Here is a 17,510-nt window from a genome sequence, read left to right as displayed (position 1 = left end):
TGGTGTATGGGAACAGCTTTATCATTATTTGCAAACTTTACCACAGAAGTTGCTACAAATCATCCAACAAAAATCCAGAAACATTTGTTTCTGTACTAAGCAGCATAGGATATGAGTAGCTTTATGCTGTGTCATTTAGGGGCTTGAGTTTCGTAGTAACAGCTAGCTTGCTAGCACCATACAAAGCTATTGCATCTGTAAAACTGAACCCAGCTGGTAAAAAAACTGGATTGTACTGGTGCTCCTTTTTTTCTTCTGTTCTGTTCCTTTCTTTTCTCTCTGAGGAATTCTTCTACAGTAACTTTCAGCTTCAATGTGGCTGACTGTGGGTTTTCAACTTCCAAGAAATTTTGATAAAAAATACAATAGTTTAATTACCCATTACCAAAGCATGAGTTGGGTAGATCTTACAGTATTTTCATTATAACTGCAGTACAGTCTAGAACAGACCCTTACCTAGTGTAAACCAGCATACTTCCTCTAAAGTTTATACCTGTTGAAACTTTCCGACTTTAAGAATGATAAAGAAAAATAATTATCTACAGAATGAAAAATATAAGTTCAAACTAAAAAAGCAGAAAGGTAAGAAGTGTTTAGGAAGGGATGTAAAGTGGTTACATGGGGATTTTATAAAATTAAGAAAAAAAAACAAAAATTCCTTTCTTGCTTAAAATTTGTCATCCTGTAAATTTATTTATTTCACTAAGTTCTGGATTTGGATTTAAGATTGCATATTAAGCCTATTCCTTGGTATTGATATAATTTACGTTATAATCTGGTTTTGCAAAGCACAGTTTAATGCCCTGTCAGAGTCTCACAATAGATTTCTGTAAGATTTTTTCCTTATTTTTTAGAAATTATTTTGTCTAAAGCTTTTATTTGGAATGTGTATTCTTGGAAATATGCTAGATGGTGAGAAAAGCAACTGTTGTAATGCTGTTTGTGTCCCTGAGTACATGAGCATCATTAATTGTGTTCCGTTCCAACTAACTCTGCCATCTTGATTACACAGAAATGGCTCAGTGTTGGTCAATCTGCAGAAGGGCAGCAGCCCCTCTGTCAGAGATGGGTTATGTTTTGGACTTGCCCTTTGTTATGAGACTTGAGGAGATTAAGGACCTGGATTTATATTTGTGACAGGGCTACATGGACCACAGATACTGCAGATGCTCCTTCTCTGAGCACAACAGAACAGGCAGTCAGGTCAGCAGAGCAGAACCTTTTGTACCAGGTCTTGATTACAGCTTGTGGCGAGAGCTGGCCAGGATTTAAAAGCCTGTAGGTAACTATGCCTTGATAAAAAGTCAAAGGCAAGTAAGGAGAGTTCAGCATCAAGAACAAAAAACTATTGCTTGTTTGTAACTCCCGAGCCACTATGGGGGTTATGCTTGTACAGGTTTCAGTTCCTAACCTGGAGCTGCCTCCAGGGCAGGGATGAGTCATGAAGGTCGTGGCTGGGCAATAAAGGTGGCTCCTTCCTGCTCTCTGGCATCAGGCCTGTAAGTCTATCCTAAAATAAACAGGATGGGCTCATAGGCACCGTTGAGACAGAACCGCACCAAGCACGGGACGTTGTTCTGATCACTAGGTGGTAAAGAATGAAGCAGGAACCGCACTACTATAACGGAATCTTACGCAGAATTGGAGGTAACCGCGGTTTCCCGTTGCGCGCGGCTCCGGACGCAGCGGAGCGTTCCACCGGCGGTTCCGCGCAGCCGGAGCTCTGCTGCCCTTGTTCGCCCACCGACAGCCGCCTGACGCGCCGGCACGGCGCCGGCAGATGGCGCTGTGGGCCCAGGCACGGCGCGCGGGCGGGCGGGCGGCGCTCCCTCCTCCGGCGGCCCAATGCTGCCCCGTCTTCCCGTCCCATCCATTCCCTTTCTTTTCCCTCTGCTGTTTTCGGTTTCTACAGATTTGCGCTTTTGAATGGGTTCAATAAAATTTTATTGCCGTCATTTGAAAAATACGAGGGTTATTGAGATTTGTGCTGCCTGCCGGGATGTAACCCACCGGGGCTGGCTGCAACCGGTGCTCCCCTCTGCCATAGGGCTCCCCTTGGCCACCGTGTCCCCAACCCTGATCCTGAGGTACTGTGGCACTAGTTCTGTAAGCATTACCTCTTTTATCTCAGATAACTTGTCTCATCACCGTTCCGTAGGATGCTGTATCTATTTATATTTTCCCCAGTTCCCCAAAGTAGCCCCCAGGTGTTGCCTGTGCCCTGCTGGGGCCTGCTATGCCCACAGCCCACCTCATCGGTGAGGCTAGGTGTGAGTGCCAGGCTGCTGCAGCCTGCTGAGTTTCTAAGCACCAGTGTGAAGTAAGACTTTAAAACACAGGCACGTTATGTGAGGGGTCAGAGTAACTCACTCGCTAGTAGTTGCTTTTCATACTGGTGCAAGCCTTTTGAAGGCATACAGACAGCAAGTACTGCAGGCAGATGTTATACGTGTCTGTCTCCGTAAAATACATGACGCATATACAAGAGAGAGCCTTTCTTCATTTTTTTTTTGTGCTTACCATATCACCTTGTCTCTCAAGGACAGCACATTGCTAAAATGCAGGCAGAGATTTATTGGAGGGGCTACAAGGACTTTACTCCTCCTGCTCCTCTCCCCCTCAGTTCATGTCTACCTCTACTCTGCCAGTCTGGCATCTTTTATGTGCTGGTGTAAGCTTGAAGAAAGTAAGCAACTGAGCCAGGGGAACATCTTGCCCCTGCTCTGTTCCATGATTTGATGTGGGAAACATAGCCCTTGGGGCACGGTCTGCTGGGGGAGAGGGGATGTAGCTAACTTCACTACTTGCCCAGGGTGGAGGCATGTCGTCTCAGTTACCATATCGCCTGGGTTGTTTTTCCTATCTTTCTTCCCTCTTTCTGGAATGTTCTGATAAACAGTCTACAACAAAACATGCAAATTAGAGTTTTCTTCGTTGTAATGCTTTGAGATATAGTGAATTCCATGAGCAGAGATGGAAAATAGCCTCCTCATCCTGAGGACTCACGGGGAATGATGTAAAAAAACCGTAAGAATAATTAAAACAGAGTCTTCAGAGTGCCTCAGTGAGGGCTGTCATGCCTGCGGTATGCATTGGAGTATCCTGCCAGAGGCTAGCTTTGGTTCAAAGGCACCATCACTTCATCTGGAAGCCAGGAGCTGATTATTCGACCCTGCTTCATGGCAGTGTTGGGCCATAATGATGACTCTGCTACCATGAATTTTGAAGGAAAGGTGGCTCTGCTTGGTCTGGATTATCACCATTGCACTTTGCGCAACACAGCTGTACACCAACTGCTCAAAATCCTGTTTCTGTCTTGTTTAGAATTTCAGTTTCATGTGCCACTTTGGAGAAGGAGATTTAGGCTCCCGAGTCACTTAGGAATCTTTAAAAGTTTTATGCTTAGCTTGCTTTTAGCTATCTGAATGGATTAATAATTAGCAGAAATCATTCCATAAATGTAGCAGTGAGAGTAAGATACTGAGTGGGTATACCAAGTTGTTGTCCAACTGGAAATTAAAATTCTTGCCATGCTGTGAAGTTCATAGTTAATAACTAGTAATATAACAAGTATTAGACCTAACTTAATCTAGTCTTGTGATACTTGTAATAGATGGACATTCCTTTTCAGAGATAATTGTCAGGGTGCTTATAAACATCATGGTCAGTTTATTCCATTTACTCTTTTGCTTTGCAGTGGATAAGACCTTGGTAAAATTATCTGTACTCAGTATGTATCTATAGTATCATTCAATCATGTAAATTCAGGGGCACTATTTTTAATCAGACAATATAATTGGTACTAATCTTGAAATAAATGGTGCTCCTGAGAAGCAGGAGCTCCTGTCTTCTCAGGAACACCATCTGTGTGGCTCATATGCAATCAGCAATATTTATATTAAATGCTATATATTCTGCCTCACGTACTGTTTGATTTCTTCTCTCTGAGTCTCATCCTATGAACCAAAACAGGATTCACAAGACCCAAGTTCTAGCAAGTAGTTTCTTCCCTCAGTTTACCAACGTATGCCTTGTTCATGCAACATTATTCAGCTCTTCTTCTACCAATGGTGCTTGTGCTATACCCAGTCTGCCTAGTGCAAGGTCTTCAGCTCAATTTTTATTGTAATCTATACGGAGCTTTTTACATATCTTCCTCATTTCTTCTAAAACTTTATAGTTTTCTACATTTCATCACAGTCAAATAGATGTCTCATTGTCCTGTCCCAAAATACCACCTTAAATTATCCCCAGAAATACCATGCTGCCTAGAAAGCTACTTGCTGTTTGGTTTTTTTTTGATTTGCATGCTTGTAAAAGGCAAATTTTTACTGTACAGTACTCTCCTTTTTTTTTAAAAAAAAAAAGCAGCATACATTTTTCAGATTTCCATTTTATTAACAAATATGCTTTTCTTGTTCTTTCTTTTTTCTTGTCTGGTAAGGAGTTTGTAAGCAAGCTGGATGAATTCATTCGCTGGTTAAATGAAGCCATGGAAACAACAGAGAATTGGACTCCTCCTAAAGCAGAGACAGACAGCCTTAAACTGTACCTGGAGACACACTTGGTAGGATGAGATTATTTGATGATTACTATAAGTAATTGAAGTGTTCTGGTGTGCTTTTTATTTGATTATTATTTTTTAATTACAAGTGTGCATCTATATTTTAATGTAAGTTCTGCAGCATTGCAGTTTATTTTAATGAAAATACCAACAAAATATTTTCTGTATTTGAAATATATACTGGTAGCTTTATAAAAACAATATTAAAAGCAAGAATTACATTGCAATTCAGAAATCATCTCCACAACTGCAAGAAAATGACAGTAGCAAAACCAGAAAGGATAATACTTTTAATGCTGATCATCCTGGGATTTTTACTACATTGTAACATTAACAAAACTCTTCCTGGTAAGAAATCATAATCTGTCTCCCACAGGTTTAGCATAGTACAGAGTCATTTAAAATATTTCAAATAAATATTTCAATCATTTTCCTTGATATGCATTTCTGTTGTATAATTAATACAACTGTTACTAACCTTGTCTTTGTGCAAAAAGTGAAAACATTGGGTGGAAGTAGAAAACTCCTGAATATTTTACAGGCTATTGAGATTGAGAAATGTTTGATAAACCTTATGCGACTTTCACTGAGTTCTTCAGAGAGCTGTTTCTGGTTATGAGGAAGTGAAACAAAGACCTGAATTAAACTAGGCATTAACTTCTCAAAAGAAAAATTTTATGCTGTAGGTAGACAATAGAGATCAATGTAAACAGTTTGATGGGTGGGTATCTTCATAGGTAAACTATCTGGTAAAAAGGAAAAACAAGAATAAAAAATTGAGCTAGGAAATTCCCTCTCCCTGCCAAAATCTTAGTTCTTGCCAGTATCAATTAGAAGGAAACCCAGTGATAACACTATTCTGAACTAATGACCTGGACACTCCAGCTAGATAAGACACTGCATTAGCTGAACCTACATAGAGCATCAACCCTCAAAGCTCAGTCTCATTTCTAAATCTCTGATAATCTGATGGTAGGAAATTATTTGACAATCCCAGGAAGTCACACGATGCATTACAGGAAATAATGGCATCCCAATCCCTACTGTAATACTGGAGTGTCTGTTATTAAATTAATTAAGTATACATTAAAATATATACAATTAGAGCCAAACTGAAAACTGTCTTCAGAATTTCAGCTATACAGAAAACTCTTCCATGTCTTTTGTTCTTAAGTATTTTCTGTTGTGGTAGTGCCTGTGCACAGCCACTAGATTAAGAGCCCATTGTGGTAGTCTATCAAAGATGAAGACCCTGCATTTTCATTTTACTTTGCAGATTTTGGATGTTGTGACAGAGTTTGGATTTTTGCCTTGTACTGCACACATATCTTCCTCTGAATCCCATTATGTTTGCAGGTGCTCTGAAGATACAGAGCACGTTGTAAGATCAGACCAGAAAAGGCACTGGTCATTTCAATTTGTTTTCCTCTTACTCTGCAACATGAAACTTTTGGAGAGATGAGTTTTTATGAGTAGGATTGCATTTTTCACTCTTGACTGGATGAAAAGAAATGTATTGCAGGAACAGGGCAATCACGAGGCTGAGTCTTTGTCACAGTCAGTTTCTTTTTTCCCTTCCTCTTTGGGAAGGAGCAGAATAGCTGTTTTGCAGGCAAATGACTTTCAACTTTGCCTTGTGGTTCTGTGGGAGGTGAGGCCAAAAGCGTCTGTCAGGCTGGAATGTGGAGTAGTAGCCCAGAGGCAACTGCTTCATTGCTAGGGGTAGTCGGAATAAATGAGTATGTAGGCACCTGTACAACTTCACTTTCTCTTGTAAGTACTTCGGCTCTCAGCTATGCTCTGTATATCTGCCTATCTTTGGGGCAAGAAAATCTTTGTGAGTTTCAGGATGTCTATGTTGTGAAACAAGGTGGGGTTTTTTTTTCTTTACTTTTGTAAAGATGTAAAATGTCTAAAGAACAGTTCATTTTCTACTTGATGATATTATAATCATTTTTATGGCATATATTGCCAGTGAAAAAATGATTGCACAACCTGAAAAAAAGTAACCATGACTTTTCTTTTTGGATTTCACAAAACTTGTGCTATCATATTCACACCTATTCAGCAGAATTGAACTATTAAAATACAAAGCATTTTTTATAGTGCGGAAGATAGTTATTTGTATTAATTAGATTGTCAGCTTTTCAGTGGCATTTGTCTGTCAGAAATCCTAATCTGTGTTTAAACAGAAGTATATGAACTTCAAATTCACATTAAGCTCAATGTTAAAATTTCTTTTGGTTGAGCATTGCAAGACAGTGGCAATCAAAGTCTTTGTGAGGGTACTTACAATGTTCATTTTCTTCTTTTGCCAGTCAGGTTATATATGCTGTCAGGCTTACCTAAGATTTGTTGAAGTAAAGGAGTCTTAGTACTTTACAAGTTTAGATTCTACACTTATGTGTTCATAGCAGAGATACTGGTAGCAAACTAACCTGTAAAACAAAGAAAATGTGTTGGTTCTTTTTGATATTCTGCATCTGTGATAGCAAACCTGATAACTATGATTCTTCACTGGTGCAGATTTTCTGGTCATAGAAGGAGTGAAAACTCAGTGTAGATTAGTATTTTTATTAGTAGAGACAAGACCTTAGCCTTTGGCACAAATTATCAATTTCACCACCTGTGATATTTTTTTCTTGGAAATATGTTTGTTCCAATAACAAAATTAGTGCCATAAAGAGAGAATATTTTGCATTCATGAATTAAATCTCTGCTGTCAAAATCTAAGAAAAAATATGGAGGCAGGAAAACAGAAAAATGTATTTGTACCCTTCATTATTGGCTGGGAAAAGTAATGCAAAGGAGACAAGGACAAAGTTGTGAACATGCTCCAAATTTTTCAGTATGTAAAATTCTTGACTGTTATTTTAGGGTCCCAATGTAAATTTTTGGTAAAGGATTGAATTTTAAAGTCTCCTCATTCAGCCTTGCTTTTCTACATTTGTGACATCTTGAGAAATGTTGTCACACAGACACCGAAAAAGTTTATTACAAATAATAATAAAAAACCCAGCATGCCACAAGAAACCTACGTCATGAACTTACTTGATTATTTGCATAAGGTAATGCTTCCATGAGGATATCTTGGACAGTACAATAATACAAGTTTCTATTACAAGCATCGTTGCATGACATCTTCATCTTAAACTGGTAGAACTACCCAAACTCTTGTTCTAGTTAATTCTAATACCTGGTATGGCAATATTGTCCACTCAGGATATTAGTCAGCACTTTGAAGTATACAGTAATGTCTGTCTATTGCTCTTAGCTCAGCAACAGCTGCCTGCAGAAGTCTGTGACCATCTGAAGATCTCACAGCCCCTGGACTAATTAGTGAAGCAATCTGTTGTTAAGGTGGAAGGCAGCCTCCCTCAAGTTGGTCTGTTGTTCCCAATTAAGTGCCCTGTGTGTCACACAGGCACAGCCCTGATATGCAAATAGACTTTATTTTACAATTATTAACTTTAGGCCAAATTGGAATTTCATTCTTATATCACAGTTAAAACTTAAACTCCATAGATTTTGCCATGGTAAGTAACCATACGGTTTGATAAAGAGGATGATTTATTTTTTCTACAATTTGAAAGGTAGTCTTCATCTGGAATGTACCAAAATAGACAGTCTTCAGCTTGGAGGACAGTTTTCTTGCAAACTTTAAAACCCAGTTTCCTGATTTTCTGCAGAAGTTGCTATATGCTTCATTTTGGATAACACCAAAGCACAATGTAAATGCTCTTGGAGACACCTGGAATAATGACTGAAATTATTCTTTCTAATTTTATGGGTCTTCACAGCTGAGTAACATTGGTGAAACTGATCTGGGAGCTGTGTGCTTCCCATTCATATGGGAGGGCTGCAATCACTTGGACTTCTGGCACTCTGCAGACAGCCACCTAAGCCATCAGATGTTGATAGCACTAATATGTTTTCATGAAGTGGGTTTTTTTCAGAAGTCAGCCCTACTAGAGAAAAAGGTGAGGTAAACTGTAAATTTTGTGAATGATTAGGCTCAAATCACTTCCTAATGAAAAGATAGCTTCACTGACCTTACCAAAAAGGAACTTCTAAAAATGGTTTTGAACTTCTGAAAATGGTTTCTGATTCACTTTATCTTTTTTTCTTTTCTGTTATGCTGATTCTTGCCCATTGGCACCCTGATCAAAATCAGCTACTAGCAGACTCCAAGGATGGAGTTGGTGGTATGCAAATCAGTTCTCATCAAAAACAGTATCCTGAAGGCAGCTTATGAGCTAAAAGCATCTGTCTAGATGGTACTGCTGTGCTTGTGAAACCAAACAGACTTTCTTAGCAGCCCCACAAATAAGAATTCACCATGTTGCTCTTGACCATTTTTGTTTGCTAAAATAGACATTTTACTGCTTTTTATCCCTGACCCAGAACCACATTATTTTGCAATGGACATGTGCAGTAAATGAGGAAGCTAGCAAATTAGGAAATGTGAAGAACCACTGAGGAAAAGGTTTAGATGAAAGGCACTCTTATTTGCTGAGGCCTGAGACTTTTAAATTTGTAGTTTTAACTTTTCCCTTTGTTAACACAGTACTCTGTTTTCTTGTTGCTGAACAGCTCCTAGTTGTGCACATTACTGTAGTGTGCTCTTAGGTCTTTTGGCCAAAGCCATTTGTGTCTGGTGTCATACTTAGAACTATATAATACAAGACTTTTAAATGGAAACCTACACATGAAAAATATTTTAAACTTATTTGATGGAACTTTTTTAATCCTTCTTGCATTCATTAGTACATGTTGGCAAACAATGTTTTTCAGTGGAGATAAAATTAATAAAGATTCTTACTAGAAATTTAGAACTAGCAGTCAGGCATTTTTGTCCTAAACACTCATCAGATTTTCCATAAGATTAAAATTTTGAAATCTTGAGTACAGGGAATGTTTGGAAGATAGAGAAATTATAGATTTTGCAATTTTTCTTCAAAACCAGAAAGATCCAGAGGTTCCAAGGATGATGCACTTTCTTCCAGTGTGGCAGTTGCCTTTTGCCATTTTGGGTAACCTGCCTTACATGTAAGTTTGCAGTTTGCAGGAGAGCAAATTATAGAATCATAGAACTGGATAGGAAGGGACCTTTAAAGGCTAAACCTCCTGCAGTGAACAGGAACATCTTCAACTAGATCGGGTTGCTCAGAGCCCCGTCCACCCTGACCTTGAATGTTTCCAGGGATGGGACATCTACCAGCTCTCTGGGCAACCTGTTCCACATCCTCATCCTAAAAAATTTCTTCCTTATATCTAGTCTGAATTTGCCTTCTTTTAGCTTAAAACCATTACCCCTTGTCTTACTGTATCAGGCCCTTCTAAAAAAGTCTGAGCCCACCTCCCTTATAAGTCCCCTTTAGGTACTGAAAGGCCACAATAGGGCCTCCCCAGAGTCTGCTCTTCTCCAGGCTGAACAATCCCAACTCTTAGCTTTTCCTCAGAGGTGCTCCATCCCTCTGGATCCTCTCCAACAGGTCCATGTCTTTCTGTACTGAGGACTTCAGAGCTGGACATCCTCTAAGTGGGGTCTCACCAGAGCAGAAAAAAGATGGAGAACCAAATCCCTTGACCTGATGGCCATGCTTCTTTTCATGCAGCCTAGGGTGCAGTTAGTTGGCTTTCAGGGCTGCATGCACATTGCTGGCTCATGCCCAGCTTTTCATTCACCAGTACCTCCAAGTCCTTCTCAGCAGGGCTGTTTTCAATATTTCACTTTAGTCTTATTGCAACTGTGGATATATAAGATAACCTTAGAAAAGATTTCAGCTGCTGGTTTTCTGTTTCTCCAGATAGAGCAAAGAGGAATTGTTTGTAATTTTTTGAAAGAATGGAGGAGGATGGCTTCCTTGAAAATAATTAATTGTTCACACCATGGTTATTTGTCTGTTTTTTTTTTTTTTAGGTAAAAGTGTATGTTCTGTTTAGTTGAAAGTAGAATAGCAAAGATTGTTCTGTAGATGGTACAAGTTGCTAGTCATTTCAGTACAAAGTGTTGTTTGAATAAGCTAAATGATCATTTGCATGAATCAGGATTTCTTGGTTTTTCTTTCCTAATAAATTTTGTGGTCCCTGTCTGTAATTTTTACCTCAATTTAGTCGCAAGTATTATGTCACATTTAGGTGCGTTTTAGCCCAGAATCATTCCATTAACCTTCCCAGTCACCATATTTACTTTACATGCAACAGCATTAAAAATATCATACAGCAAGTATCACTAGTATTTCAAAACAAATTATACAAAATGATTTACACTAGCATTTACTTCTCTTCTGTAGAGAAAGTTTAGATGTCATCTCTTTTCCAAAATCAAATTCTTCATAAGTTATAGGAGTTTTGAGAGTTTTATTATCTAAAGAGAAATGAAATAAGAATTTTCTTTTGTCCAGTGTAAATATTTCTGGACACATCATGGCTCAGCACTTTCTTAGCTGCAAACAGCAAATGCTTTCATACAGAAAATAGATTGTATTTTAACTTTTAAGAAATTGGTGAAGTAATGATACTTCTGCGATATCTCATGATAACTGATTGTCTGTTTGTAGCAAGTCTGCTATGTCTGGAAAAAAATATCATTCTTATCTCCCTGGAAAATCTAATTTTCTGAAAAATGTCATTTTAGACAAGTATTAAATACCTGTTCTTGTTGAAACTAAGGTTAAATACACGTGCCGTGGGCTAATATACTGGCTGCGTTTGTGGTAGTGGTTGTAACACTAATTTTATTAAAGGTATTAAAGCCTTTGAAATGTCCATGTTCTGTATTGTGCATTTGCTATATGGCATTTCCAATGTGTATGGCAGCCAGTTTTGATTTTTTCCTCAAAATACACAACTGTATATGCGGTATGATTGTGCTAAAGAGTCTGAGCACCATAAGTGAACTAATTTCTTCCTGCTCTAAGGACTCTGGTTTGAATCTGTTTAGCCTATGGTTAGTTTGAATTTCTGAATTTTATGCTGTTTTCTTGAAGGTATTTTGGTCATGGGTTCTCTACATCTGGGTTGGAGCAATCCCAGGCACACCTACAGGTTGGGCAGAGAAGAGATTCAGATCAGCTCTGAGGAGAAGGACTTGGAGGTGTTGGTTGATGAGAAAATGAACATGAGCCAGCTTCAGTGTGTGCTCGCAGCCCAGAAACCAACCATATTCTGGTCTGCATCAAAAGAAGTGTGACCAGCAGGTTGAAGGAGGTGATCCTGCCCCTCTGCTCTCGTGAGACCTCACTTGAAGTGTTGTGTGCAGTTCTGGTGTCCTCAACATAAAAAGGACATGAAACTGTTGGAACAAGTCCAGAGGAGGGCCATGAGCATGATCAGGGGACTGGAGCACCTCCCGTATGAAGATAGGCTGAGGGGACTGGAGCACCTCCCGTATGAAGATAGGCTGAGAAAGTTGGGGCTGCTCAGCCCTGAGAAGCTGCATGAAGAGAAGCAGCCTTCCAGTATCTGAAGGGGGTGCTATAAGAATGCTGGTGATGCACTCTTCATTAAGGACTGTAGTGACAGGACAAGGGGTAATGGGTTCAAACTTAAACAGGGGAAGTTTAGATTGGATATAAGGAAGAAGTTCTTTACTGTGAGGGTGGTGAGGCACTGGAATGGGTTGCCCAAGGAAGTTGTGAATATTCCATCGCTGGTGGTGTTCAAGGCCAGTTTGGACAAAGCCTTGGGTGACGTGGTTCACTGGGAGGTGTCCCTGCCCATGGCAGGTGGGTTGGAACTTGATGATCTTAAGGTCCTTTCCAACCCTAAGTATTCTAAGATTCTATGATAGTAAACTCGGTAGATTTCAAATGACACAGGCAAGTAAAAGGACTTAATAGGTAGTAAGATATCAACCTTAAATAAAGGGAATGCATGTATATTGTCAGGTGAGACTATTATTCAGTTTTAAAAATCTGTAAATCCAATAACCTCTGTGTAAGTTTTTCTGTTTCTTGAGGCAAATGCCTGAGAAAAATCAAAGGAAAATGCTGCTGTCATTGAATACATTTGGATGTACCTGTGTTATAGTTTGGAACCAGAGAGTGTATGGTTCCAAAAAACCGTACGCTGTGTATGGGGTGTTTGGGTGGTTCTTTTGAATTTCAATGACTTTTTTTTTGTTTTCTTTTTTTTTGTGGCTAAATACGAGAAAAATCACATCTATAAGAGAAAATTCAAGTATAAATACTACTAATTACAATACTGGTGTCCTGACCAATACAGAAATACTACACTTGATCTGCAGTCTTTTCCCATAATGTCATGCAATGAAGAGCTGACACACATCTCTTCTTTGCAAAGAGGAGGAATGGACTATGTTTGTACTCCCAGCATCACAGAATTAGGAGACCTGTGGTGATGGAGATCTGTTATCACTATGTGTGTTTTTAGTGAAGGAAGTGTGTTTTTAGTGAAGTCCACTTTAGTGAAGGAAGTGTGTTTTTAGTGAAGTCCATTTACTGCCCTCCCATACTGTTGCTACCAGCTACTACCACTCAGGAGGTTTATTCTGTGCAAGCCTGTAGGATAACCAGTAATAATAACTTTCCCAGAGACTGAATGGCTTGAATACTGTTAAGAGTCCTAATTTTTTCTAAACCCGTCTTCCAAATTTCTAGATGCCTAACCTTGTGTAGGTACTTTGTTCAGCTGTGAAGAAAAAAAAAATAAGGATATTGCATTTATTTTGTTGGGGTTTTTATTTTTTTTCTTTCCTTTTTTTTTTTTTTTGTACCAAACCTTCCCAGGACTCCTTCTCCTTGCTAACCACCTGAAATTTACAGAGATGTGTATAGGAAGGTTTATAATTAAAGTTAACACTGCTGGGCCTGCCTGTAACTTATTAGCTGTTAACTAGGTCCACAGAAGGCTGTCCCAGCTTTTCTACTTCTGAGAGCTTCAGCTATTTCTGGACAGTGGAGGCATTAAACCAGTGGCAAAGCACATTGGGATGTCATCCTAAGGTAGCTCTGCTTCTTCTGCTGAAAGAGAAGGGGAAATTTAATGTCCAAAATCTAAACGCTATCACTTATGAGGATTTTGAAGTCTTTTGATCTAAGTGTATGGAAATATAATGTATAAACAAGTTTGATCTGTGTCTCAAGAACAATTATATTGCTCTGTTCGGTTTTGGTTATGCTTTTTTTTTTTTTTTGTCTTTTTTTTAAGGTATTTTTAATTTGTTTGTTTGAATTCACACTAAGCTGGGAGGAGTGGCTGACACGCCAGAAGGCTGTGCTGCCATCCAGCGAGACCTGGACAGGCTGGAGAGCTGGGCAGGCAATGACTTGATGAAATATGACAAGGGAAAGTGTAGAGTTCTGCGTCTGGGCAGGAACAACCCCAGGTTCCAGTATAGGTTGGGGAACGACCTGTTAGAGAGCAGTGTAGGGGAGAGGGACCTGGGGCTCCTAGTGGACGACAGGATGACCATGAGCCAACACTGTGCCCTTGTGGCCAAGAAGGCCAATGGCATCCTGGGGTGTATTAGAAGGAGGGTGGTTAGTAGGTCGAGAGAGGTTCTCCTTCCCCTCTACTCTGCCCTGGTGAGACCGCATCTGGAATATTGTGTCCAGTTCTGGGCCCCTCAGTTCAAGAAGGACAGGGACCTGATGGAGAGAGTCCAGCGCAGGGCAACGAAGATGATTAAGGGAGTGGAGCATCTCCCTTATGAGGAAAGACTGAGGGAGCTGGGTCTCTATAGTTTGAAGAAGAGGAGACTGAGGGGTGACCTTATTAGTGTATATAAATATATAAAGGGGGAGTGTCACGAGGATGGAGCCAGGCTCTACTCAGTGGCAAACAATGATAGGACAAGGGGTAATGTGTACAAACTGGAACACAAGAGGTTCCACTTAAACTTGAGAAGAAACTTCTTCTCAGTGAGGGTGACAGAACACTGGAACAGGCTGCCCAGGGAGGTTGTGGAGTCTCCTTCCCTGGAGACATTCAAAACCCGCCTGGACACATTCCTGTGTAACATTATCTAGGTGTTCCTGCTCCGGCAGGGGGATTGGACTAGATGATCTTTTGAGGTCCCTTCCAATCTCTAGCATACTGTGTGTGTGATTTGGCAGTATTAAAAATGTATCCCCTGTTCAAGTCTCACCACCCAAAACTGTAAAATTCTTGGTTGCTGAGGTATCCCAAAACACAGGTACTGTAAGTTTGAGCAGTGAAAATTAGGTATTCCTCTGGGTCCATCTTGTGCCTGGCCTGTAGAAGAAATTGTTTACATGCAGGGGATTCAGTGCCTATAATAATACAATGAAATCAAACTGCCGTTGTGTTTAAACCAACTTTTGAACTAACTTGATCAGGAAATTTCAGTGAAAAAGTATTTCACATAAGTTCTGACTTAGAAGCTTTATAGCAATTGCAGAATAATTACTTTTTGAATGATAACTTAGTCATGCCCTTTACATTAATTTATCATTGCAACAACTTTAGAAACACCTTTAAAAATTTGATTTGAAAGTAATGTTTATAAATTAATGTTTATTTTATTAATGCTTATGGAAGAACTCTGCGAATTTTAATTTTTGTGTTGATTAAAATATAAGATGTTGCCTGAAATTTTAGTGTGCCGGTATAATCAATATAGATCTAGTCTGTAATTTAGTTTTGAAAGTAAAATTAAATATATTTTAAAAAAATTCTGAGATTAGAAATCACTAATATAATGCTAGGATGTCAAGGGACAAACAAGCACACTTTCAGCACCATTTAAACTATATTTCTTTTACTTACCTGCCAAGAGCTATGGTGCACTCCCATGAGTTCTGCGCTATGTCTCTCAGAGGCATAATATCATTCACACTTTAAGTACTAGAAGTAATGCAATTGCTCTATGTGTTTTAGAGTTTGAAATAACCAAGATTTCATCAGAAATATAGAAAATTTAAGGCATGAATGGAAGTCTTGATTGCTAAATGTTTTTCTTTGCATCTCCTGTGGTTATTTTTTTTTTCCGTTTCTTAATTCTGCACATGAACCTGGTTAATTATTTGGGACCAGGGTTAATAATTTGGCCATCATTGTTATAGGGAGGGTATGTTCTCAGTCTTAAGGAGAGAAGAAAAAGACCCTTAGTGAGTGCTGCAGCTTCAGAGGATGATTCACCATGTGGTCCCTAAAAAATAAAGGTAGATTCCCTGCCATTGTGGCAAAAATTAACCTTAACTCTGGAACTGCAACAAGCAGTTACATAGTGCTTACATTCTGTTTAACAGGTGGAGTGTCATTCAGATAAAAATACAGATTAAAAGCAAAGAATCAAATAAAAAATTCTTTATAGTCATTTAAGTTTTATGGTAACCTGAACAGAGAATTGACTTGAACCTGAACTTCAAATTCAGGTTCTGACCTGAACTTGAACTTCAAATTGACTTGATCCATTTCATATATAACATTTAATTCCCAGGAAAAAATATCATAGTGATTTCTAATATTAAGTAGGCTTTATATCCCCAATGAAAAATGTGAGGCTTTCATAAATAAGATATTTCCCAATTGTTAAAAAGTCAAATAATTTTATATTTGTAAACATAACGTGTGAAATGCACTATTTCATAGAAGATCTTCTTTCATGTACAAATTGCATATTAATATCCATTTTATATCACCATTGACCAATTAATTAGGTATTTAGTATTATGTCATTAGAATGCTAAATATGTATTACCATTTCCATGTTAATATAAAGGCAGCATACATGGTAGTTATTTTCTTGATTTACTAAATGGCATTGGTAGGTAGTGTTCAGGAGTATGAAAATACCACTACAGTATTACATGGATCATTAGGTTATTAACTCGTGCACGTAAATACTAGGCAGTGACCAAACAGAATTTTTCTGTGTGGTCAGAAGTCCTCCAGAAAAAAAAAAAAAAAAAGAGCAAAAAAACCCCCTATCTTTCCGTAACCATAAGTTGAATTCAGTTACTTAATATCTTGGTATTTTTTTATAGCAAGCTATTGGGAGGTAACTGTGCCATGAACAATACAGTTGCAAAAATTACTGTATATTAAGAATGTAAGAATAAATTTTCAGGAACTGCTTTAAATCATATTCCCTTTTAGACAAATGGAATGTAAAACTAAACTAAAAAAAAAATAGTAAATTGAAAAGAAATTTTAAATGACATTTTTCAACTTTTTTTTTTTTCTTGGAGATTATTGGTATGTTGCATAGATTAATAAATAACACACGTTTGTTCCATCATTGTCTTGGGATTTTACTGTGTGTTGAACCTGTGCCTCTATCAAAACACACATTGCTGATGATACTTGTGGGAATTTGGTTATCTTTCCAGATTCTCAGTCAATGAATCCCCTTTCTTTTGTACCAGAAACTGTTCCCATTACTCTAAACTTCAAAACTGAATTGTATCTGTCACAGTGAGTGTTATAAGTGATACATTCTTAGTCAAAATTCAAGTGTGACTAAATATAGAAATTCAAGTGACTATTAGGAAATTTTAATTCTCTTTCAGACTTGAAATCATAGATCACTTAAATAATTTCAATATTTTGTACCATTGCTCTAAAAAGTAAGTGCCCTGGAAACAGTGATATTTTTCTCAAAGGTATTTAAACACATCAAAAATGAACCTGAGAAAAATTAGGTGCCTGGGGCAACCCATACACTACACATAGTAATAGTATGATTGACTGAGAAAATGAAAATATTTCTTTTAATACAGTATCTTAATCTGGCAATAGGTGTAAACTGCTGTGTCATTTAAACTAACCTATATTTATGTGTATGTGATACCTAGTTGCTTATTTGTGTGTCAGAGACACAAAGTACACTGGAAGTAATTAGTTGGACCCATCATGACTTAAAAAAAGGGCATGCTTATACCAAGTCTGTGTGCCTCTGGAAACAACAATATTTAATAGCTGACTATCCTTAGTGCAGATATGAATAGGTCAAGAC

General features: G+C 38.4%; 1 protein-coding gene across 6 annotated transcripts in view; it reads left to right on the top strand.

The window, feature by feature from the left end:
• The window catches only part of AKAP6 (A-kinase anchoring protein 6), a 280,671-nt gene that overhangs the window by 107,194 nt on the left and 155,967 nt on the right, over positions 1-17,510 (top strand). For all 6 annotated transcript variants that reach the window (XM_057428430.1, XM_057428429.1, XM_057428431.1 and 3 more), the window contains one exon: positions 4,445-4,567. In XM_057428430.1, coding sequence (XP_057284413.1) covers positions 4,445-4,567 — 123 coding nt within the window. The remainder of the gene's footprint in view (positions 1-4,444; positions 4,568-17,510) is intronic.

Source organism: Pezoporus wallicus, unplaced genomic scaffold, assembly GCF_028554395.1.
Source record: "Pezoporus wallicus isolate ANWC-B61680 ecotype Strahan unplaced genomic scaffold, APGP_CSIRO_Pwel_v1 contig_3486, whole genome shotgun sequence".
NCBI lineage: Eukaryota > Metazoa > Chordata > Aves > Psittaciformes > Psittacidae > Pezoporus > Pezoporus wallicus.
This window is presented reverse-complemented; position numbering and strand designations above follow the sequence as displayed.